The sequence below is a fragment of the Eumetopias jubatus genome, unplaced genomic scaffold (genome assembly GCF_037043125.1).
Source record: "Eumetopias jubatus isolate StellerSeaLion01/CBP00866 unplaced genomic scaffold, mEumJub1_p1.0 scaffold_13, whole genome shotgun sequence".
Taxonomy (NCBI): Eukaryota; Metazoa; Chordata; class Mammalia; order Carnivora; family Otariidae; genus Eumetopias; species Eumetopias jubatus.
Genome location: NW_028274819.1, coordinates 86,118,480 through 86,144,238, shown reverse-complemented (window position 1 = coordinate 86,144,238; position 25,759 = coordinate 86,118,480). Strand labels below are relative to the sequence as shown.

Below are 25,759 nucleotides of genomic sequence, written 5' to 3'. Positions count from 1 at the left end.
GAGGAAAGGGAAGGGAAAGGCCAAGGGACAGATTCCATTTTCGGACACACCAGTGAATGATTACCCTACACATGGTAGAACCTTGCCCACCCCTCCTCCCAACCCCACTCATTCAAACTGGAGAAAAAAAAATCAAATAAATCAACGCCCCCCCAAAAAAATCAAGAAGAACAACAGAAACAAACAAACAAAAAGCCCAAACTGGTTTGCCCTCCGCAGTGTAGATTAAAGTCTGTGATATGGAGAAGCAGGCGTTGCTCAGAGGACCTATGATTTCTTATCAAAACTTGATGAAGAAGTGGGCAAAGAGGGTCCCTGATAGCCAGAGACAAGCCAGTGCTCTAGAAGCCGAGTTTACACCATCAATGACTGCTCCAGGCCCTGTGTAGGGGAAAGAGAGACAGATCCATTAGCATGAACCCAAAGGGTACCATACTTATTCCCTGATAAGCATATATATATATATATATATATATATATATATAGACATGCTTCTCTGTGAGCATCCCCCCATCTCCCACGTCACACCATTGATCCCTCCAAATCGGGACAAATGGAAAACATCTAGTGGGAGCATTTAGAAACCCAAAAGGGCAACTCACTGAAGTACCTTAACCACTATAGCCTGCTCTCAAAGGGTTTAAAAAATAAAAGGGGTAGAGGAGGGATTGTCATTAATTTAGGCCTATGGGCTAAAAAGTTAGGGCAGCAGACAGGGCTAAGTGGTATGGCAGGACCTGATTGTCACTTCATAAGCAGTACCTCTAACTGTGGAGATGGTGTCCAGGACAGACAGGGATAGGAGGGGAACGACAGGCATGGGGTGTGGGGACAGTTGATAGTAGAGAGAAGCAGGTAGGGGAAAGAAAGAGAAAGGAATGGAAACATTTTGTGAGCAACAGGATTTTAGGTGTTGGTGTGGCCAACTGTTCATCATGTGTAACTGAGGTATCATGGAGGCTCTTGCGGAGGTAGCTGAGGAAGAATTGATAATTATACTTAAGAGTTTTAATGACTATGATGAGGTTTCTTGCAGCAGTCAGCAGGGCCTCTCTGAAGACCACAAAGAAAACTCTGTGTTCTGTTCAAATTGACACCTAATGGTGTGGCCTGATGGAGTTCTCCCTCTACCCTCTCTTCTGGTCTCTCTGGCACTTTTACATGTCCTAGTGAGTCACCCATGCTCCATTGTAAAACAAGACCATCGAGTCACAAGTGTTGCTCCTTTCACTTCACTTGCCACCCTCAAGAAGACAAATCACATGAAGTGGGATTGTCCTAGCCTGTTCTAAGGACCCAGAGCATGTGTATCAGGGTCTAATTCACCTCTGCATTCCTCCATCACCTTTATTTGCAAGCCATAAGAATTTGGAGTCATAAGGAAGACCAGCAGCTAGCAAGCAGAGAATATTCCAGGGAATGTGGAATCAAATATAAGACAGGGGGTAAGAAGTCATCCAGAGGCATTCCTGTAGAGCCAGTGAGAAGGAAAAGGAGATGCAGACAAGACAAGCAGGCCTCTTTTGCCCTCTTAAGCCAGGGCTTGCTTTCAGAAGCAAATAGGCTTATTGGAAATAAACATGATTCCTTGAAAAAGCATAGTTGGTGCAGGGTCTCCTCAAAACAGAACTGTAGTCATTTGGCTGGCTTGTCAGTGTGATGGTGTGGATCCCTGCCTTGCCTAGGAAGAGGCTGGTGCTAACCTTTTGCTTGGGGAAATACAGGCCTCTCACTTCAGCAATGAGCATGTAACTGTTCCAAGCCCAGGGATTTCCATATGGATACTTTTTCTTCCTCTGGTTTCCAATGTACACAAATCTCCTATTGACTAAAGATTCACATTTACTTTCTGGCTTGAGAGTCTGGCTCATACTGCTGTGCAATTTTGTTATAAAGTATTCACAGACAAGGGCAGGATCCAGGCATGAGCTAAGTGCTATCATCCCCATGAAGGTTCCATACATATTTACGAAAAGTAGCCTGACTCTGGGGCCTCCATCAGTCAAGACATACATCTTAAAGGACCATACTGGCCTACAGAATGTACTGAGTTGAAAAATGCCCCAGTTGGAGCTCAAAATAATTCTCTATATTATCTTCTTCAAAAGATAAATGATTTAGATGTTTTAATGACTTTATAAAAAAATGAACGATGCAGATTTTTTAGACATATATGTTTCTATGAAAGACATATATGTTTCTATATCTATCTATAGATAGATACTTTTATAGAAACATATGTTTAATGAATCTGCATTGCTCATTTCTTTATAAACTCATTAAAACATCTAAGTCATTTATCTTTTGAAGAAGATAGAGAGGACTTACATTAAACTAATTATATATGTGTATGTGTCTTTGTCTAATTCATGATGCTGACATTAACTTAAGGGACAACTGAAGACCTAATAAGCCCCACTCTAGAGAGACAGAATCACTTTATCCCAAGTTCTACCGGTGTATTTAAGCATTGCTTTGAATGTCATGCTACCAGCACAAGGTTGGATATAGCTAAAACAGCAGAAAAAAGCATTATATGAGGAAGGCAAAGCATGAAGGGTGAGGTACAGAGAGAGAAGGAGGCAGAATCATAAAGAGAAATGAGTATTTCTGGTGGTGTGTGGCAGTTGCAATAAGATGTTCATTACTATCGGGCAGAGGGTTTATAACCACAGTTAAACTTCAGTTGAGTGTTCCATAGAGCAGAAACCGTGAGGGTAACTTAGCAGATATAAAGGCTGCTCAGCTTGCTTAGGATGATGATGGTAACATGTATTTACATTGTGCTCTCTATGTGGCAAGTGTGATTCTAAATGCTAAACACATATAAACTCATTTAATCTTCACAAAATGCTATGAGCTATGCACTAGCCATGGCATTCCCATTTTATAAATGGAGAAACTAAAGAACAGAGCAGTTAAGTGCTTTGCTATGGTCACCCAGCTTCTATACAGGGCTGTATTAGAACGGAGTCACTCTGTCTATAAAGTCTGTCCCCTGGATTGTTACAACTCGACTTCCTTTCAGTGGAAAATGACCCCTTGTGCATGTTTTCCAAGGACCACAGCAACACATAGTGAGAGGAATAACTAGCTAGGAATCTGGAGACCCAGTTTCTCTATGTGATTCTGTTTCTCCCTAGCTGACTGGCACCCCCTCTCTGGCCTTCGCTCTCCCATCTACAAAAGGAGAGGAGGTTGGGATTGATGACCTAAGGCCTTTCTCTTATTAGCATTTTGAGTTATTGTATGAATGGAAACTCTACATCTGGTCCTAGAAGGGACAGCTGGTGAGCAGCCAGATGGCCCTTTCCAGTTGGTACAAAACCATCACCACTCTGGGTTTTTGCACCTCAGCATGTCATCTAAGAGAACAAGAGGCCACCAAACATTCTTGGGCCCCCAAATTTTCTTTTCTGTGGTCATGTTTTCTATGCAGCTTCAAGAAGCTTTATTCTTTAGCAGGTTTGAGGAGATCTGCTTAAACGTATCAGAAAATACGGCAATTTAATCCCAAAGTGCTTTTAGTCAGTCAATCTATGAGCAATGGCTGAGCTAGTCTGACCCATTGTTAGTTAGTCTAATCCAATATAATAGAGATTAAAATTAGCATCACTTTCCTCATATGGATCCTGCACACATTTGAGATTTGGCAGCTGGGCTAAATGCCAGGACAGCAAGGGACCTATAGGAAGGCTCTTGGATTTTGTTCACAGCAGGAAGTGAGGCTCACATCTGTGTTCCACTCTCTAAGTTGGAGGAATGTGAGATAAAAGCCGCCAGCTATGAAGTGATTTTTTAATTACATCATTGCAGTAACCCTGATTCTACTATTAATGAGGAAAATAAAACATTTAGTTTGTGTCTCTCCCTTAGAGTTTCTGTATGGTAAGGTCACTCACCTGATTAGCCATGTGCTTCTTTGTGCTTTAATATAGATTACCACTGTTCAGCTAATTGGTGTGGCTCCATGAACACTCAGGGCTCACTTTTGGTCCCTTAGGCTGGTAGGAGGCTTTTGCAAATGTTACCTCAATGAATCTGTTGAGGGAAGGGCATGCTACTGGAGGAACACTTCCCCTGAGCTGAGCAGTGGTAGTACTAAAGCTTGAACACACTTCCTCAGATATCAAGTTGACTATGGTTTTCCTATACCTTGGTTTCTTCAGGTAACAACAGCTACATTGACTTCTCCAAGTACTTGGTACCCAAGATCATACCAGCTTTAATTCCAATAAACATGGTCAGGAATTCAAGTGGTGCTTTCCTCCTTCTCCTCCCCTTACTTTTCCTCCTCCATCTCCTTCTTGGTGGAAATAGGGAGAAAGTTAGTTCTTACTTCAAACTTAGAATCCAGAATTGGGAAACATGAAGTGAATTTTCAATTGTGTGTTCTACTACAGAAAACTAACCCTGAAATGTATCAGGATGAAGGACAAGTGTTGGAAGGAAATATGGGACCGAACATCTATGGAGCGGTGTCCCTGAATGAACAGGTAGAGTAGACGTCTTCTATGAACCTTAGGAAAGGTTTTGGATGCATCTGGACCGCTTGGCTTTGCTCTCTCGTCTTTGCAGCCCTAAACATCCTTTGGGTCAAGTCAATGACCACTGTAAAAGTGTACTAATCCTGGCAACTTTGGAGTGAGACCAGTATGGATTTAAATCCTGACTCTGTGGTGTACCAGCTATGTGATCTTATACAAGGTACTTTCAGTTGTCTTACTGAAAATAGAGGTAATAATACTGAGTTTACAGGATAAAGAGTCAGAGTGATTAATATAGTACCTGGTACAATGTAGTCATGTGATCATGGCGATCACCACTATGGAGCTTCCACAACCCCCACCTTCCACTTCTTAGTTGAAGCTAATTTGGCTTATTTCAATCCTTCCCAAATATGTTGAACCTGAGGTGAGGTTTTGCTGGTGACAGAGTGAGAAGATGAGATCATGAGATAGGGGGTCTGTTGCTGAGAGAGGCTGTTGGCCTTGAAGTGAGCTTGGGAAGACATGGGTCACTGAGCAGAGTGATGGAAGATGTCCAAAGCTAGGCTCCATGCAAGGTCCAAGGGCAAAGGATCAGTCTTGCAAGGGTAAGGGACCCCACACTAGCCTCAGAAAGCCACTGCCATTCACTCAGCAAGTATTGATTGGGAAGCTGCTGTGAACCACTCTCTGTTTTCAGGCAGACACAATCTCTGCTTTCACAGAGCTTATACTTTACTAGGACCAGGAATAGCATTTCTTCTACTCTAAATCAGTCAACAAACAATTGAAGGAAGGAAGGAAAGAAGGAAGGAAGGAAGGAAGGAAGGAAGGAAGGAAGGAAGGAAGGAAGGAAAGAAGGAAGAGAGGTAAGGAAGGAAAGAGAGAAATTTTTTAAATGCTTCCAGATCCTGAGAAGAAAGCCATTTGGAACAAATAACCAGTATCCCTTTCATCTCAAGAATACCCTCCCTGTTGGAGTCTTAGGAGAATTAAATTCAGGAGTCAGAAAGGACTGAATTTGAATTCTGGCTCTGGGACTCACTAGCAGGATGACTTTGGACAAGACAGTCAACTGCTCTGAAACAGTTTTTTTTTTTTTTTTAATGTATAAAGGGGGAGGGGTGGTTCATCTCCTCCTGTAGGGTTGTTTTGTGTATTAGTTAAGATGATGGGTAAGATCGCTGAGTGGAAGTAAAGGATGAATAAATATGAGGTGAATTAGAACCAGGACAATAACTGCTGATCCTAAAAATGGGATCTTTTGTGGGGACCCTGCTTTAAATAGAGACCCTGTGGAAGAGCAGGCTCTCAAGGACAAGTGCCAAACACAAGCTGAAAGCAAACTTGGCTATGGCGAGCAAGCAAGTGACCTGGTCACTCCTTAAAAGACCTGAAGTGGCTATAACCACAGGCAAAAGCTTCCCGAGGAAGCAAGTGTATTTAGAGGCCCAGCTTTCTCTCTGGGCAATTGCCACATTTAAGGGATCATTTTTACAGTTAACGGTGACTCAGTTCAATTAGAATGGCTGGATGAATATCAAGTTTAATTAAATATTTGTCAGGGATAAATTGGAAGTGAGAACGTGTATTTTTGCCCTTTCCCTTGATCCAGATCCTCCTCCACCCTTTCAATGCTACACACTGTTTCCTTCATGTCTGAAGGGGAGCGTCCCTGAGGATAAAAGCTGAAATGATGATGCAAAGCCACAGAACAAACTGTGAATGACAACAATGACAATGACAAAATACCTTGGGGACACATATGCAGACAAAAATACTTTAGTCTTCAGCATAGAGAAAGAAGAGAGAGATCAAGGGATAAATTCCAGAAATGGTAAATGGCATGAAGGTCAATTGCTGTGTGTATTCCGGGCCAGAGGGAAGATTTATGGCCAGATGTGATGCTCAGCAGGGTTAAGAGAAGGAAATAAGAAAAAAACAAACAAATAAATAAAATAAAGTCCACTGTGGAGAGGCTACTTACTTTGCTAAATTAAATATACTAAACATTAGATTTTTAAAGGAGCAAATTTGATGGAGAGCTTAACCTAGAAGCAGCCTGCAGGCCTAGTTCCCCTGCAAATAAGACTATGCCGAGGGGTGACGGATCACCCTCGGAGGGAGCAGGTTTTGAAAATCAAAGTACCCAAACCCAGCACAAAACTCCCCCCAAATATATTGAAGCCTACTGATGAGATCTTGCCTCGCAAGAGATTCAAAGCTTAAAAATGGCAATGAAGGTATTGAAATGTGTCACGGTTTTTCCTTTCCATTATAGCCATGAAAATATGGCATGGTTCTTCAGCAACATTAGAGTGTATCGCTGTAATTCTACTAAAATAGCAGGTGGTAGGGTGATCACATTAAAAAAGAAAAGAAAGAAAAACCCCACAGGCAAGTTGAACTTGGTGATAGCACAGTGAGATCAATGAGGTATCTGAAGTGTAAGAAGATACAGTTTTGTTCTGAAATTTGGATAGGTTTTATAAGTATGAATATGAACTATGTGACCTTCCTAATGAGGAACTAAAAGGATAATGATGTTCATGGTGATTAAAAGAGGAGCAAGGAAATCTAATTAGAGGATGCACGCGTTACACTTGTTGGTGAAACATAAACCTATTTTCAGCAGTGCTGGCTGATGAAGGCGCTTCATTCCCCTTCAAAGGGAACTTTTCCTCCATTGTCTTTAATTACAGTGGAAAACATGGCACTGTGTTGTTTTACAAGGAAGATTAACGGGGCTTTGCAGCGCGAAGACTTGTGAATAAAGAGGCCAAAAAAGGCAGCCATCTTTGTTTTGTTCTCTTTAGAGCTCCTTGTTTTGTATTTACCACAAAAACAAAAGCTGAAGAAGTTAATATCAGAAGTTAATTCAAATCTGTCAGCTCATCACAAACTTGAAAGAGACAAGACTTTGGTCTATGCCGAACCACAAGCTCTTGTGTGTGTGCTGACATCAGCACACCCTGAATGCTCAGTGTTACATTCTAAATGCTTAGACTAATAGCCAGATGTCAATGATTCAGATAGAGGAGGGTGGGGTGTGAGGGAATGACAAGGAACCTCATCAGGAATGAAATGTGAAATGTCTGCATTTTTTTTTTCTAATATGTTGACATTTTGCAGGTTGGGGAAAATACAAATGATTCCGCTGCTGTCATCAGCCAAAAGCAATGGTATCTCTCTCTGACTCATTCCCTCCCACCTGGATTTAAATTGTGGATTTGGAAAATAAATATCATATACATTATCAGCAGGAAATGGACAAATATGTGCAGTTTTTGATGTCTCTGCAAGAAGAAATCATTTGATGAACATCTTCCTAAACAGTGAACGGGAATGTTTGATAGAGTCTCCCTCAGAAGAAAGACCCAGGGTCAGGAGAACCCTAAATTCCAAATATGGAAGCTGGAATGCAAGGGAGAGTGTAGAGAAATAGTAATTTAGCTTCCCTGGGGGAAGAAGACCACGAGTTCTTTTGAGTATTTGGCTTTTCTTTGGTTATTGGAGAGTTTCGCTCTGTATAAGGGCTATCCCTGATGCCCCCATTGACTGGAAATTATATTTATTAATTTGACAGATGTTTACTGGGCAAAAACCACTGCAAGATACAGGGCTACATCCTTTAAGTGCAGAAACAAATACAAAAAAATATAAGCTACTACCCTGAAAGCCCCAAAGATGAGTGCTTCTTCAGTGGGGCTCGGAATCACTTTATGGGCAGAATAAAATGGAGTAGAACCTTAAGGGATAAGTACAATTTCATCAGACAGGGAAGACGGCAAAAGCCTCCGTCTGTGACCCTACAGCATACTGGAAGACATAGGATACGTATGGGTTAAAAAGAAACATGGGCTTAAGATCAGACAGACCTGGATGCAAAACCTGGTGTTGTCATTTCCTTGGGTGGTAGAATTCCTGTCTGCGGGAATTCAGTCCCACCACCTGAATTCTCTGGGCTCCAGGCTCTTCTTCTTGGAAGTGGGAATAATAACAGTACTGATCTCATAGTGTTCTTAGCTGTTTAAACCATGTCTGGCTGCCAATAGCTAGTGGCTTTTTCACTTATTATATTCTATTATTCTACTGTAGCTGTCTATTGACTTGTTTGTGCAGGGTTGGGAACTTTGAAACTCAATCTGAATGGATGGAGGGATGAAAAGAGCTGAAGCAGCATGGTCAGAGGCTGACATGTGTCATGGGATCAGTGTTCTGGATCTAGCATGGCGGGCGCATAGAAGGCAGTGGGAGAACCTGAAGTAGAAGGGGGTGTGGATCTCAGAGCAAGAAGAAACCTCAAGGCCATGCTTTCCTGGTAGGCAGCTTTCAGCACGGTATGAGCAGTTTCATTCTGAGCTTTGGAAAGGTCACATGGCCCCACAGTGGCAAAGAGATTAGAAAGGGATCACCAAACATGCAGGAATGAATAAGAGAATAGCATAACTGCTCAGGGAAGGCACATGCCCAGTGTAAGTGAGGACGGAATGACAAGCCAGCAGGCCAGGTCGGCTTGCTGGGACTCACAGGCCGCCAGGTAGAAGGAGAAGGGAAAGGAAGGGGTCAGAAGGACCGGAGAGATTCTAGTGCGAGTATGTTGGGGAGAAGGTAAGGTATACGTGTGAGTGAGAGGCATATCTGAGATAGAAAGGTTGAGTTTGAGATTCCCATGGAACATTCAAGTAGGGAGAGGGTTCGGAGCTCAGAATTCAGGAGAGTGCTAGAGATGCAGCTTTTGTAGTTATCAGACAATTGCTCAGAGACCATCAGTCTTCAGTGTGCAAGAGTCTCTTGGAGAGCTTGCTTTAAAAGCACATTCTCAGGACCTTCCCTGGAGACTGTGCTTAAATGGGTCTGGGGCAAGACCCATGAATCTGCATTTTTAAAGCCCCCAAAGCAAGTACAATGCAGACTAAAATGTTGTTCTGTAAGATGCCTGAAGACATAAGAGACCCCTTCTCCTCTCACTGTGATACGCTCCCTGGGCAGACTGATGGGGCAGGGGGTGGAGGGGCCAGCAGCAGACTAACCCAGAGAGGTAGGAAAGTCACCACCTGGGTATGTCACAGAAGCCAGGAGGGGGTCCTGGGGGCCAAAGGGAGGTCTGGAACTGAGATTCTGCTGGGTTTTAGGAGGGAGCAGAGCATGGCAGACTGAGGCATGGTGGTGCTCGAGGAGGGGATGAGAACACAGGCTCCCCCTGTCAGAGGTCTGGAGGAGAAGGCAAGAGAAGATGCAGTATGGTACACAGAAGGCACACTAAAGACAATCTCCAGACTCATCGCACCCACTCCTCAGGTCTCCCCTGGAGGCACCTGGGGGAAAGGTGTGCTCTTAATAAAAGAGTAGGGAAGGCTAACAGAGACAGAAGTGTGTTGGGGTGGGGTGTGGGACAAAGGCCCGGCTCTGAGGCTCTGCCTACAAGTACCAGTGGTGTGTGCGGTGTTGGGCACACGGTCAGCAAAGGGTGGAGGCTGAGAGGAATTGGTTGGTGCTGCCTGTAGTTGAAGAAAATCCAGTTTGAAGAACAGCCTGATATGTATATTTATTCTAGAGGAATGGCCATTAGCAAAACAAAATATAGATTCTGTCCTTATGGCTTGCATGGCCCGCCGAGGTAGGCTTGAGTCCTGGCTGCTCTGAGGGGGGCTGAGGCATTGCCTGAGGAAAAAATCCAGAGCCCAGATGTTGCCTTAACTGGAATATTTTGCCGTTTTCATCTGCAATGACAAGATTCCTATCAGTTGTCCCTATTCCTGATACTTAACTCTTAATGTAACTAATTTGTGTTGCTACGATTTCACAGATAAAATGTGAGAAATCTGTTTTTCTCTCTGCAGCAGCCCCCCTCCTTTCTGGCATTGTTTGCGCCCTCTGTCCCTCTCCCCTGCCAGTTCCAGTAATCCAAGCGTTTATATGGCTCATTAAGCACATCACACTCTCTGCAGTGCCGGATGTAATCAAGTTCAGAATCTTCGCTCTCTGTACTCTAAGGACAGGGGGATGGGGCCTCTTGCTCAGGACCCAGGGGAGGCAAAGTGGGTTGACAAGCTGAGAGAAGTGAGTGGCTTCCTAGGGGGAGCAGGGGGAGGGGGCAGACCTGGGGCCAGCAGGCTGAGCCTGGCCTTCCCTCTGCTGCACACAGGCCTGGCAAGACTTCAAGGTGCTAGCACTCCAGGTGGGCCTGCAAAAGGCTGCCTCCACTCAGTAAAACTTACTTATACTTAGAGCAGTTTGCTTTTCCATAGAAAAAGCATTTTAGTTGCCACCATTTCCAAGTTTATGGATGATAGGTTTTGGAGACCTACCTTTAATACTGTTTCTCCACTGTTGCTTAAATTTAGAACACTTAGCTGGAACTCAGCTGAGAGTCCATCTTGTTCTGTTCTTACATTCAACAGACAACCAGGGAACAGAACAGAGAGCATCAGTTTGTTTGAACTGGGGTCGGGACCAGAACACCATTTTCCTTGCTGTTGGCCTCTCAATGTTGTGTTGTCTTTCTAGGACCTGCAGTTGCCCTGCACTAAGGAACATACAGGCAGTCTAAAATGCCACTTTGAGTTGCACTCTGCCTGCCTGACCTATCCTGTCAGTGTGGCTTTTGAAGGGGCCGCAACTGGCGTGCAGGGAAGAAACACCTCATGTCAGTGCCAACCACTGATTTGTCTCTGCATGTCGCCCACCCACCTGTGTTCACTCTCACCACCTGCCCCATCACTTCCTGCTTCAGCTCGCTCACCAACCCACTGTCTCACGGGCTTTGTCTTATGTGTTCTTTTGAAACTGCTTTCATCCCACTTCCCCTTGTTCTTTGCATGTAGGTAGGAAATAGATAAAGATGTGTTTGTGTGAGAGCCCTATTATGAGTATGTGTTGTGATGGGGTCACAGTGCAGAGTCAAAAGGGTCTCCAAAAACAATCGTATAGTCTTTGAGGGCAAACACCAATGTATGCCTGGAATGTGGGGTGGAGGGGAGGTGTATATTTGGGAAGTATGTGTGTATGGGTTGTAAATGTAAAAAAACGTCCTTTAAAAGAATGGGTTCAGATTTATTTTTTGCTTTTTAAATTATTTGAAGGAATCCTCATGAACTGTTGGTGGGAATGCAAATTGGTGCAGCTACTGTGGAAAACAGTATGGAGGTTCCTCAAGAAATTAAAAATAGAATTACCATATGATCCATTAATTCCACTACTGGGTTTTTGCCCAACAAAAGTGAAAACACTATATCAAAAAAAAAAAAATGCACCCCTATGTTTACTGCAGAATGGGTTCAGATTTGGTTGGAACAGGGGATATGCTGGTATGCGAAATGGGTCCAAGCAGGCTAATTGTTGATATGGGTTTCCATCTGGAAGGGCATCCACCAACGTCCATGATGGGTTGCCAAGTATGGTGAGTTGGATTGAAGTAGGAGAAAGAGCTCAGACACTGGAACCAGAGTACATAGGTTTAAATCTCAGCTCAAGCATTTGTAAGCCACTATGAGTTGAGTAACGTGCCTAATGTCTCAATTTCATCCTCTGTAAACTCGGGATAAATATACTACTTACTTCCTAGAATCATTAAATGAGATAAAAAATTTTTTAAAGATTTTATTTATTTATTTGACAGAGAGACAGAGAGAGAGCACAAGTAGGCAGAGAGGCAGGCAGAGGGAGAGGGAGAAGCAGGCCTCCCGCTGAGCAGGGAGCCCGATGCGGGGCTCGATCCCAGGACCCTGGGATCATGACCTGAGCCAAAGGCAGACGCTTAACCGACTGAGCCACCCAGGTGCCCCAAATCATTAAATGAGATAAAACATGTAGAACACTTAGTCTAGTGGCTCTGCACATAGTAAGTTACCAGTAAGCCTGGTAACACTAGTTAGCCATAATTATGGGAATATTGAGGACTGGAAGGAACACTCATGGCCAACAGAAAGGGCTGGTCTACTGGACAATGTCACTCTGATCTTTTGTTAAGCTATTTCCATTCAGGCATAGTGTCAGACAATTACAGGACATGTTTTCTAAAATACCTGCACTGATGAAAAAAATAAGGCACACTGAGATCGACTTTCCCAGAGCCACTCAGCCAGTGAGCAGCACAACCTGGCTTCAAAGAGGCTCTGAGTCTATAGACCCTACTCCATGCTGCCATATTTCATCCTTGACAGTTGAATTCTTGCTGCTGGCATCACCAACATGGCTCTCCAATCTCTGTATATACATGTTCACTCATTCAACAAGATTTTTCTGACCCACCACTGTGTGTGGATCTCTGTGCTAGGTTCTAAGAATCAAACCAGACATGGTCCCTTTGTTTAGGGAGCATACAGGCGAAAAGGGAGGAAAGACTTTAATCAAGCAAACTAAATAAATGAAACAGAAGTAAAAATGCAACTAGCCAGGGAAGGCTCTAGGGACAAGGAATATAGCTGCTGTGCACTCCTGTGTCCTCGTCACTGAGAACAGTGCCCTACTTGTGGCAAGTACTGGCACGTACTTGCTGAACGAATGCTAGCAAGTGCACTGTGGTGAAAGTGGCCTTCCGAAGCGTTATACGACAGTGTGCAGTGGAGGACTGGCCCACTCACAGAGGTCAGGGAAGGCATCTCTCAGGAAGGGATGATGGGAGGTGAGTGGGTACTAACCAGATGAAGCAGGATATGTGGATTATGGGGATTGCAGATGCTGTAGTAAAGGGCATAAGAGACTCTGGAAGAAAGGAACGCACAGTCCAGTTGAGCAACAATCTTGGCAGCCATACCAAGGGAAGCAGTAATAAGAGGGGCTGCATCACAGGTGTTGGCAAGCAGGGAAGTAACTGCAATACCTTGCATTTATACAAGTTTCAGTTTGTCATGCCTCCGTGGTAAATATTATCTTATGGACAATTCACAATGAGAGGCAGCAGGCCAAGAAATAGCATCCTCATTTTATTTATTTATTTATTTATTTATTTATTTATTTATTTATTTAATATCATCCCCATTTTAGCTGGGTAAACTGAGGCCTGTAGACTTGGCATGTTGTTGAAGTCATGCATCTAAACATAGCATCTGCTGGGCTCTCTCTCTGTAAGACTCACACAGTCCTCTCACTAGCCTTTTAAAGAAGGTGTTGATGATAGCCCAAGAGCACCCATGACGAAAGTAAGGCTCAGGAAGATGAAGTGGCTGGCATGTGGCTGGCTGAATTGGAATATGAAGCTATGTCTTCCCTGTGGACAGGACTGTATCTCCCCACATTCATATGTTGAAGACCTAACCCCCAATGTGTATTTGGAGATGGGGCCTATCAGGAAGTAATTAAGGTTACATGAGGTTATAATGGTAGGGCCCTGATTCCATAGTATTTGGGTCCTAAGAAGAAGCCATGCCAGAGATCCCTGTCTTTCTCCTCCCACCTCTGCGCTTTCTGTCTGCATCACTCCACACACTACACACACTCAAAAGAAAGCCCTCGTGAGGACAAAGCAGTTGTCTACACGCCAGGAAGAGAGCACTCATCAAAAACAGAGGATAGATCTTCCTGCCTTGATCCTGGACTCCTGGCCTCCAGAATTGTGAGGAGATACATTTCCATTGTTTAAGCCCCCCAGCCAGTGATAGTTTGTTAGGGCAGCCCTAACAGGCCAGTACAGTTGTGCATACATTTGCTGTTGTTATCTGCTATGACACACCTCTCTCATCGGAGGGAGGGAAGCACAAGAACCTAGATTATCTGGTTATCAGTCCTAGGTTCACTCTCTTCGCCATATTCAATACCCCTGGTGACCCCACTCAGAGGGTGATGGCAGGGTTAGGGTCAGAGCATCACACCCACCCCACTCTTTCCCCTCAGTTTTATCAAAACCAAGAGATGGACGGTCATAGACCTCAAGGCTTGGGTAGCACTAGTTGCCCGTGATTCTCCTAGATCCAGAGCTATGAAAAGTGACAGTTACAGAGCTGATTCCAGGTCTGGAAAATTCAAATGTTATCACTTTGTATGTGACTGAGATTGAACATAGGGAACTAGGGCTGTGAGGCCGCTGCCTCTGGAAGCACAGCGAGGCACCTGCTGCTGCTTCATCTAAATGTGTGCGAGTGTGTGTGTGCGCATGTGTCCATCGCTCTCTGTTTATCCAGGATCTAATGGAGGGCCAAATCTGGGTTTCATCCAGCACCTACTCACTGGTACGCGTACTTCAGTGTTACTTAACCTCGCTGGTCTTCCTTGTACTTGTCTTTAAAATGGAGTTAATAACCTGTTTTGCACAGTACTAACAAAATGCCTAGAAACCAGTAAATATTTGGTAAATGGTAGATATTATTACTATATGATGAATAATGACCCCAAGTACTTCTATTTTAAAGTGAAGTTTATAGAATTAAGTCATTATCGCTTTTTGCCCTGAGCTAAAAGAATAAAACATTCATACTAGGGTGACTTCCCCATGGAGACAATCACTTGATAATCCATTTCGTGTCTGGGCTGGGTTCCTCTTGGTGCTGCTATGTGCAGAAATAGCAGAACACTCCTCTATTTTACAGGCCACCAAGTCGAAGTATATTGCTTCAGGGGGGAAACCCCTTCCCCCCAAAATATATAATGATGTGTGTATGTGAAAGTCATCATATTCTACATGCTTGTTACCTAACCTGTGCAAACCAAACCCCCTGAGATCTATCTACTAAAGATAAATAAGTCAGGGAGGTGGAGCAGGCAATCTTTGAAGTGGGCTTAAATTCAAAAGCATAGGCATTCAGGCAGGCAGAGGAAGGAAGGAACATGCTGTACCCACCTGCCACTGCTGATGAGGGGCTTATTTCTAAGACACACACAGCACAATGCACACACAATGCAGAGAGAAAACAAAAGACATAGATCACACATTTCAGATGGTTGGTGGACAAAGTTTAGTTAATGTCAACGCTGAAAACTTGTTCAGGGTCTGAGATACACATGGGAAAATGAATACCTTTTCATCCCTCACTCACCTCTAACCAAATCTCAGCAAATAAACAAATACATACACACACAAAATATCACAACAAGCTGACCCTGGCCCATGATGTGAAATGTGGCACAAGGAGATGGACACAGCAAAGTGGGAAGGCTGAGTGAGGGAAAGATAAGGGCTTCCAGTGGAGCCAGTCAGGAATCTGGAGACCTCTCCATCCATATGGGAGGAAAAGGCCTTCAGAGAAGGGTTTGATGCTCCAGCTGTGGACAGAACAGTTGTCTTGATGAGGACTCAGACTACTGCTCCATCCACTCCAATGAGTGAGAATATGACATGGCAGTCAACATGAGAATCATGATGGCAGCAGTTGACTTGGTTCAAATCTATGACTATAACCTCCAGAATTATAGACTCTTCCTATAGAAGGTATCTTAAAATTGTATCTAACTTACCCCCGCAGACTGTTAGATACTACAATTGAACTGTTCCATGGTTCTGTGTTTTTTATGGCAACCACCATTCAACTTGGTTCAGAATTGGGTTTACTCCTTTTGTAAGGTGCAAACCTTGCCTTTCAGTGGACCAGGAGATATCAATTACCTTGCAAACATCATGTATCACATGCTTAGGAGAATGACCGGGAGAAGCACTTCGTATCTAGGGTGGTGGGTTGAGCAGTATGGATGGACACAGGCCAAGCAGATTGAGCCTTCCTCCCTCTACGGCCCCGCAGTTCTCCCTCGTGGCCAAGCCCACTGCATCCAGGCTTCCTGCACTCACCATACAGTGTGATGCTGGCGTTGGTGTTCCCAAGCTTATTTGTGGCCACACAAGTATAGTTCCCATAATCCTTTTCTGAAACATTGAAGAAAGTCAGAGTGGATATGTGGCCTTTGTTCTCAATCCTCACGCCGCCCAGGCCAGTGGCTAGCCTGCAATAAGAGAAGGTATTGCTGGTCTGGTTCTACAAATAAAGTGAAATAGCAGACAGAGATGCTAGGGGGAACTGAAAGAGACCACAGATGAATCCTACAAGGAAGCCCTGCTCACAGACACCTTTCCTCGAACTGACCCAGTCTCTTTAACCCAAAACATGTGTACCACAGCCTCCAGAGGAGGAAAAAGGAAAGGATGTTCATGCTCCAAAGGTGAGATTCACTGGCTTCTAGTCATTGAGGGCTGCCATGTCTACAACTAATCTCAGATTCTGAAACCAGGTCATTTTCCCACTTGCCAGCTTCCTTGATTTGTTTGTTTGTTTGTTTCTCGTTCTAAAAAGAGACTCTATTATAAAGGGGACAAATGCATTTTGGTTTTGCCACATCTTTCCCCTTTACTTTATCATTCCTTTTCCATGTGGGGAATGATCCATCAGCTCTGCTTCAGATATGCCCTATTTTCATTTTTAAGGTACCTGGTATCTTCCTTGAACCACTGAAATTCAGCCATAGGCACTGCAGAAGCTTCACAGCTCAAGATACCCTTCTGACCAACAGATGCACCAGTGTTCTTGGCTTTTGAGATATAGGGAGGGTCTGCGGGAGGAAAATGCAGAGTGATTTCACGAAACAAATGAAAGGCACATTTAGTCACCTGCTGTGCAAATGGATTTCTTGTGCCACCCCACCTTCCCAGTTAAATAACCATTTATTTTGGGAAAAGAATTTCTTGCTCGAGGATAATTGCATTTACCCCAGCATCTTCTTAAGCCTTCAAACCAATTCAAAGTTAACAATTCTCCCCATTAGCTAAAACTTTGACAGGCACAGGTAGATTCCAGGGGCAAAATGGCACTGGAGACAGTCATGGTGCAAAGCAATGTGACACAGTATTTTCCTGTTGGAAACAGTTTGGGATAGTCAGAAAATGGCATTGCCATGACCAGCTTGTTCCCTCAGTCCCTATATTCTCCCTTCCTCTGAAACTTCCTGACAATGGGTCAACTCACAGTTTACAGTGATTTTTACTTTCCGCACATCAGGTGCAGCCACATCATTCAAGGCGCTGCATTCATATTCCCCAGACTGGTCACGTTTGATGTCAGAGATTTCCAGGTATTCATCCTCACTCACAAAGCCCTGGCCTTCTGGGAGGAAAGAAAGAGAAAGAAACAATCAAGAAACCGTGAAACCAGGGACAGAACTATATTCACATCATGAGCTTGGAGGGGAAGAAATACAAAAAACTGTAAAAATGAGGTTTGAACATCGAGTCAAAGATTGTAAGATATCATGTTGACCAAATAGTATGGCATTTGGAGAAAGAAATTCTCTGCTTGAGTCTTGGGTCATTGTGTTTTTGTCCAACTCACTTTAACTTTCAGGCCATTTGAAAAGAAAAGATTTTCATTACTTTTCAAATATGATTACGACGAGGATTAACTAAGAGAACACGTGTGAAAAATCCCAGCACATTACTAAACTTTGATGTTTTAAAGAGAATTGTAATGATCGATAATATAATAAAAAAATGTGGGAATAACTTTAGCTAACTATGTTAGCATGGGCATCTTAATTTTTCATTATGTAGAAATCCCTTTGTGGGGTGCCTGGGTGGCTCAGCCTGTTAAGCATCTGGCTCTTGATTTTGCCTCAGGTCATGATCTCAGGGTCATGAGATTGAGCCCCTGGTTGGACTCCATGCTGGGTGTGGAGCCTGCTTGAGATTCTCTCTCCCTCTCCCTCTGCCCCCCACCTCTCTCTTCCAAATAAAAAATATTCCTTTGGATATGGAACACAAACTACTAACTACTTGTAGAATAAATAAGTGACCATTTAATAGTTTAATACAGATAGATGCCAAGCAGTTGATTCAGTTTCAAACCGTCCTGGAGAAGATGAACTGGAGAAAGAATGAATGTGGAAGCATTTTGTAACCACTATGCATTTGGTGCTCAATAAATGATTGCCAATGTAAGATAAATGTGGTAGCCCCAAATGATGGACCCATGGTTACTAGAACAGCCTTGTGGATTTAATACCCAACTCTGTGGGACATTCTGGAGACTTTGTTCCTAGACACTTATGAAGCTTGGAATTCATGATCCAAAATATTGTATGGTCACAAAATGTACATTGTTTTCAATCACCATTATGTGTCTTACAACAATCTGGCTCCTCTCTCTTATCCCTCATCCCCCTCCCTGTGGTTCAGTGCAAAGAGAACAGACCCTCTGTCTTGAACCCCAAATGTTTCCAGTTCTGTCAAAGCACCAGGCTCCTGTGAAAACCCAGCCAACACAAAGGCCAGGGACGAAATACAGTCATTTGCCTTTCTTGTAGGTCTGCTGCCTGATTCTTTTTTGTGCTCCAAGCATTAGAGTGAAACTAGTTTTCAGAAAGATAGAAACTCATTATAACTTTCCTCACACTCCCATATAAACATATTCCTATCCAATGGGTGTTCAGTCAACTAAGTCTAGGTCAACCATGGATGTGGAATAGCAGGAAGATGAGGGGTAGGGTGATGGGCAGGGGTAGGGAGGCAGGTGCTTTAGCATCCTGACCTTGCTCCAAGTCTAACCCTTGGGGAGTTTCCACCAGTCCTGCCCATTTCCTCAGACCAACTGCTTTTCAGCTCCTGTTGCCTTCCCTGCCTCCACCCCCCACTCCAAGTCCCAACCACCCAGGCTCTGCCATCAGTTACTTCAGTACATCCCAAGCAGGTATGGGTCCCCTGGCAAAATATTTTTCAAGAGGTCCCTCTCTATATGATCAAGCAGAGTCATCCAACATCAGCACCATTCTGGTAACCCAATCTCATGCAGTTACATGAAAGAAATCTTGCACTGTCAGGAGGAGCAATCCTTTACCACCCTCCTAGAACCTGGACCTGTGGACCGGGTCCCAGAATAAGCCCACAGGTGTGAGTTTGGTGATCTTGGGGAATCTGGTTGAACCCATGTGAAGAATGGCTGACAGTAGAGGTTGGAAACGCACCCCACCCTGTAGGGGAACAATGGCCCCAGGACAGGGCACACACTCCCAGTCTAGACTCTGAGTATCTCTCCTTAGTGGTATTGCTGGCCTAGGCTGCTCCCAGGCACCAGAGGAGGACTTAGAAAATGTCAAGCAAGACACTCCAGAGCATGGCGCCCTTGGGGCTGGGGTAGGGCCCTATTCACCAGGATCTCAGGTTAGTGGTGCTGGTCACAAGGCCTCCACCGCAGCAGACATTTAATCATTCAGGCTAGTTCATATCCTAATTCCTCAAGATTTATTAGAGGGAGAGAAACATCTTCTCATCCCTTTTCCTTATTTCTCTCAGACTTAACAGAATCTCATAGTTGAAAAAGATTTTAAGATCACTTATTTCAGGAAGTCTATAAAGATAAAAATGGCCTCACTTATTGAAATGATGTTGGTTGACCAATCTAAGTATTTTTAAGGATTAAACAACAGTGAAATCAATCACACAAAACAAAGTCTCAAATTCACTATACCTTTTCTGTAACGAATAAGTATGGCAGGATCAAAAGGCTGCCTCCCTACTACTAAGATGCCATGATTTTTTCAAAATGTGCTACAGTGCATTTGCCACAAGTAATTAAATCCGACTTCATCTGACCAAACAAAAGAGCCACCTGCAGTAGGTCCAGCAGGAGCCTCAGGCACGGTCACTGAGACCCCTTCCTTGCAGAGAATGAGATAGATCCATATCATGCTACATGGTACACACTGGACACATGTCTTAAAGCCCCTAATAAGGCAGGTTTGTAGAAGCCAGTCAACTTAGAAGTGTTGGCCTGTGCAAATGGATGGGGTCACCTCAAAGAAGATGGAGGCCAATGTGCTGGGACCCTGAGTAATTCTCTGCATCTGTATGAGTAGGGCAGATCCTGGATCCTTTGTGTAGAAATTACTGGATGACACAGCCGCCCTCTGGATTGTGGGAATGTATTTTCACTATCTGTGATGTTGTTTTTATGGGATACTTATATGACAGCAAAAAAGGGAGGAAGGAAGAGTGTTTCGTGCGAAATGGGGATCGTTACAATAATACTACCTGGTTAAGTGAGAGAATGAATTTTGTCAAGTTTGTACTATAAAGTAAGTGCTTCTCAGATTTTCATTTGCATATAAATTCCTCTGGGATCTAAAAAATCCATAGATTCTGATTCAGTAGGTCTAGAGTGGGGCCTGGGGTTCTGCATTTCTAACCAGTGCCCAAGGATCTCCATGCTGCTGCTCTGGGACCCACGCACTGAGCAGCAAAGTTACAAGGCACCACCCGTGCTCTTCTCAGCTCACTCTTGTCACCCATGTGCAATTATCTGGGTCTTCGAAGTGGCCACTTGGTCAACAAAGCTTACTGAGCTCCTCTCATGCAGAGATCCTTGGGGAGCCTGCATCTCAAAAGACACCCTCTTTGGAGAACAGTGCTCAGTCAGGTGCGCTGAGGTCAAGGATCTGGACCCTGAAGCTAACTTTTCAGAGTGTTTACGGTCTTACTACAAAGCATGCATTCTCTCAGTTGTCTTTGCTAAGAAATGGGAAGAAGACTTTGAAACTGTTCCCCATCTTAAGCTCACTGAAGGTGATTGAGATGTAATTTTTGTTACTGCTTTCAATACTGGGTGAACAAATCGAGGTTGCTAAATGCCTAGAGATCTAGGAAACTGCAGGGTCACATGCTTTCCCTGGCATCTCCGGGTCCAGTTGCAATGTCAAATTCTGATTCCATGCTGCATCGAAAGGGGCAGAAGGCAACAAATGTTTTATTCTTCTTTGCTGGCTGCCAGGAAGACAAACTGCTGAGAGGGAGAGAAAGAGAAAAGAGGGGCAGGGAGAAACACCTGAGGGAGGAACAGAAGAGGAAGGAGAAGGAAGGTATGAGGAAGGAATGAAAGACCGAGGGGGTGCCGAAAAGATGGCCTGGGTGTCACTGGAAAGATGCTGAAGACACATTCAGAAAGGATTAAAGGAAAAATACAGGCTAAAGGACTACAATATTTTCTCTGACCAAATGTATGAAAACGGGAGTCCCAAATCAACTGCATAATTTTGCTTTGTGATGAGATGTCCTTTAACAAGCCAATAACCCAAAGGCATTATCAACCTGCCCTATGTATTCAGACATCCCCATATACCATGACTGGAAGCAAAAGGAAGTGAATTCTGAATCAGTGGCAATTTTTTTTTTTAAAAGGGGGTTATTTCTTCCCACAGATGAGTACTTTGGAGAAGGTAAGTTTAATTCACTGTGTTAGTGAGATTAAGAGCTGCAAGAATACAAACGGGGCCATTTATCAGGGTATGTGGGAGGTCCGTGGGCCAGGACTCCTCAGTTGCAAGATGCCTGAGCAAGCCCCATGGTTATGTGGGCACAGGGGGCTTCTTCTGCAGGGAGGCAGATACTGACCCAGTCACAGACTGCAAAGAACAGGCAGTGGCCGTGAGCAGGGTCTGCCATCTTAGAAACAGAGGAGCAGACTGAGAAACTGCTTCAGGGAAGGACCCCTGGTGTGATCTGCCTTCCCTGACATCACCTGCAGTCATTTTATGCACTAGTGCCGTGAGAGAAGCGCTGGGTTAGACACTGGGTGTAGGGCGGAGACGAGGTAGAAGACAAGGTCCTTGACCTTGGGTAGTCTACAATATCATGAGCCCAGAACTGGAGCAGTTTATATTTTTCTATCCCTAGGCTCAGTTTACAGTTCCTAATTGTTTTTACATCCTGCTAGTAAAGGATGGTGGTTCAGAAAGATTTATTAGAGCTGGAAGCAACCTAAGCATTCAGGGATGAAGAGATCAAATAGGAAATCCGGAGTAAAATCAGGACGCTTCCTGACCTTGTTCGACTTCTTTCTTCCCCTCTTCACAACCTGTCCTTCCATGCCAGCTATCTCTCAGTCACTACTCCTATGCCCAATTTTTCTTTTCTTCATACAATTCCTTACAATTGTACAGTTCTAAGCACCATGAGGGCTCAAAGATTTTAGTCTTCCATTTTTTTTTTTTTTTTTGGATTATTGTTCCTGATGGAATATCTTCCCCCACTCTGTGTGAATATCCCTGGGGATGATTTCAGAGGGCTGCCTATTCCTTTGCTAGACTATTCACATCATCCAAAACAATCATCCTCATATTGAGGCAACCCCTGCCTGGCTTCTCTCTTTGAAACGGTTAAAAGTCCCCTTCTGGGTGCCCCAACCTCACGGTCCCTCTTCATTTACCACGGAAAGTTGCTGCTCTATCCAGGGAAACTGCTTTGTGAGGTTAAACGTCAACACCTGTCACAGCTTTTGCCATGAGGCCTGTCAGGAGGTGGCTCACAGTGGCACCTGCCTGGGGGCGGGTGCCTTGGAGGAAATGAACAAGAAGAGGGTAAGAGCAGGGAGGAGGGGTAAGAATTTAAGGAGGCATCCACGGAGAGCAAACGGCTTCGTGAAGACATGGGCAGGAGAAGGAGAACTCCAGCGGGCAAGAAAAGAAGAAAGCCATTGGGAGTGGAGAGTACGTGGGCACCCCTATGTGGTAGCTATCCCATTGTCTCAGCTGCCAAGTGCACCGAGAAGGGATTACAACCACCACTTCCTTGAACTCTGTATGCATCTCCTGTAGGATGCACATACAGCATCTGTTCACTCTATGCCCGATGGCCAAGGGTTTGGAAACTGAATCCCCTCTAAATTCTCCCTCTCTGCTTCATCTTCTCTCTTTCTGCCAGGCCGCTCTCCACGCTCTCTATCCTCCCTGACCCCATGACTCTCCTTAGAGTACCGCTGGCAAAAAGCAACTCTGGGCGCCCCCTCCTTAATTAAACCAGGAAGTGTGGACAGCAGTACATTCCATCCTTGCTTGCTCCCAACTCCCAGATACATCCCTTCGCTGCATTGGAGTTAATGAAAAGTGTGATAAACCCACTGTTTCATTTTCCCTTAATTAATACAAGCAATTGAATTGTGCTAAAGTCATTTTGGTTTGGAGACTGAGCCTCTGGGTCAACGTCTCACTTGCTGGCAGTGACAGAAGCTCTTTGTCATGGGCTCAGACAACGTTTCTCAGGCTGCCGCCACCAGGACCTTGCCCAAGGGAGGGGTGGCTTGCCCCTGTCCAGGGCTGCCTTGCTGGCTGCCTTCCCTGAGGCTGACAGTAAGTTGTCTAATGACATGATCAATATGTGACTGTGAAAGTCAGGTGAGTTTCTAGGGGGGGGAAGAGTACATTAATAATGCTCCCGGGAGCCGGAGGCTCAAAGGAATTGCCTGGCAGTGGTGAATTTCCTAAGTCTGTCATTTTCTTTTCTTTCTAATTTTATTTTATTATTTTATGTTAATCACCATACATTACATCATTAGTTTTTGATGTAGTGTTCCATGATTCATTGTTTGCATATAACACCCAGTGCGCAGTCCATAAAGTTCTGCACAGAACTTTTTCTGAGTGCGCTCAGGCCTTCTATTGACTGTCCACTGGCCTCTATGAGAGACATACAGTTGGGATGTCAGCAGGTGAGTCTGGGAAAGGGAGCCTTGCAAGGTAATGGCAGCAGGGCCTGGGCCTGACAGCGTTGACTGCCCTTCATCAGCCCACAGTGGAAAGGGATGCCCAGATAGACAGACACAGAGCATCAGGGCAAGAGTCTCTCTCTCCAAATCACAGTGAAGACATGTAGTTAGTTTGGTCTTCCTTGTGTTCTTTTCTGAAATGGGTTCATTCACTATAAGAAAAATCAGGACATGAGAGTTTTATAATCTAGATGATACTGTTGACCCAGAGGGAGTAGTCCTGAGTGAGTGATACAGAAAGAGCCAGGGTACTGGCAAGCATGAGGCACATACCCTTTCAGTGGGAGTTCCGAGTGCATGCTGGATAAAGAAGAGAGGAGTTGAATATGTGCACGCCCTCACACACACACACACACACACACACACACACACACACACGGAGACAGAGAGCATGAGGATACAGAATGCAGAAAGCCAGAAATTCACATATATGCAGACAAATGGCGGAGGCAGGAGCTTAAATCCATTTGGAGAACAGAGTAGCTGACATGGTTAAAAAAAAGTAGCTAACATTTATATTCTACAAAGTATCCACACATGAACAGAAATAAACAGCTCAGGCCAAAAAGACATAAAGGTTGAGGAAAACAACATCATGACTTTTAGAAAGCATAGCTGAAACAGCTGAGTTATTGACAAAATGTTAAGGACATTTGAAAAGTTTTTATTTATTACAGGATTTCTTCCTTCATTAATACTATTTGCACTCTGAACCAAAAAGGTTATTTCATTACTAACAACTAAAGAGTGAAGGAATTCTATGCTTTAGTCGAAATAAACTACTACTTTAAAAAATAATCAATAATTTTTAAAAAATTAATCAAGGCACTGAATGAGATACTGCTTTTTTGTATATGTATGTCTTGTATATGTCTTAAGAAAGTTTGACTTGACCTGTCTTGCATTAGCCTAAACAGGGATGACCAATCACCTAGGCCCAGTTTCTCAAAGAAAATAGTGTTTTGGAGGCACGGCTATGCCCCATGCCACCACGTGGTCAGTGAGTATCCAACACCAGACGGTGCTTGAAAACTTGGCTTCTTGAGCTCACAGCAAGTCTATTTGTCAGAATCTGTTGGGGAGCAAGTGGTGTCCAAACTCTTCAGATTATTTCTAATAAAGAGCAATATCAGACCAAATGCTTTACCTTTTATGTGCTTTGGGAGGAATTAAAACTTTCCTTCCAATACCAACTGCACTTGGCTTGTTTTCCCTGGGGATTAATGTTTTCTATAGCAACACCAAGGAAGCCTTTGTTATTTTTACAAGTAGGGTAACCATATAGTTAAGTCTGTCCGGTACACTCTCAGTGGACACCTGTTTTCCAAGCCTCATTATTAATTAATGGTCACTTCCGCTCTCAACATTGTGCTGCTCTGGGTGATAATCTGAGTGGCCACTATACTTCCAGCCACTGGAAAGGCCGGCCATCAGGATTTGTCCAGGCTGCTGCTTGCATTTTCTCTGCCTGTGGGGCTGTCCCAACACCCACGCTTTTAAATTCAATGAGAGACAGTGGTTTGGTCCCCAAGGAGATTGTGGATTCTCAGATGTAGGACTCTGCTAAATGAGGGTCCAGCATGACTCTGTGTGCTCCCTTCCTTGGAGCTTGAGGCTCATGAGCTAACTACTTTTCTGTGGGGTTGCAGGCTAGAGCAGCTGCTCAGAGGCAAGGCCAACTAGAGTGAGGGCATCAGCACTGCACCCTGCAGGACAGAAACCCAGCTGGGGTTCCACAGATGCTGGCTCGAAGTCCCGGCAGTTTGGATACCAGACCAGATTTGCACCTTCTGAAATGGTTACGATGGTCCAGAACACTCACGG

The 25,759-nt window shown here is 44.2% G+C and overlaps 1 protein-coding gene across 4 annotated transcripts in view; it reads right to left on the bottom strand.

The window, feature by feature from the left end:
* Window positions 1-280: 280 nt before the first annotated feature.
* Window positions 281-25,759, bottom strand: part of OPCML (opioid binding protein/cell adhesion molecule like) — a 524,690-nt gene continuing 499,211 nt past the window's right edge. Inside the window, exons 4-8 of one of the 4 annotated variants that reach the window (XM_028120822.1) lie at window positions 17,375-17,512; window positions 16,841-16,961; window positions 16,207-16,358; window positions 15,265-15,291; window positions 281-381 (exon numbers count right to left, since the gene is read on the bottom strand). In XM_028120822.1, the coding sequence (XP_027976623.1) occupies window positions 281-381; window positions 15,265-15,291; window positions 16,207-16,358; window positions 16,841-16,961; window positions 17,375-17,512 (539 nt within the window). The remainder of the gene's footprint in view (window positions 382-15,264; window positions 15,292-16,206; window positions 16,359-16,840; window positions 16,962-17,374; window positions 17,513-25,759) is intronic. The other 3 variants (XM_088018155.1, XM_028120823.1, XM_028120824.1) reach the window with 3 other exon arrangements.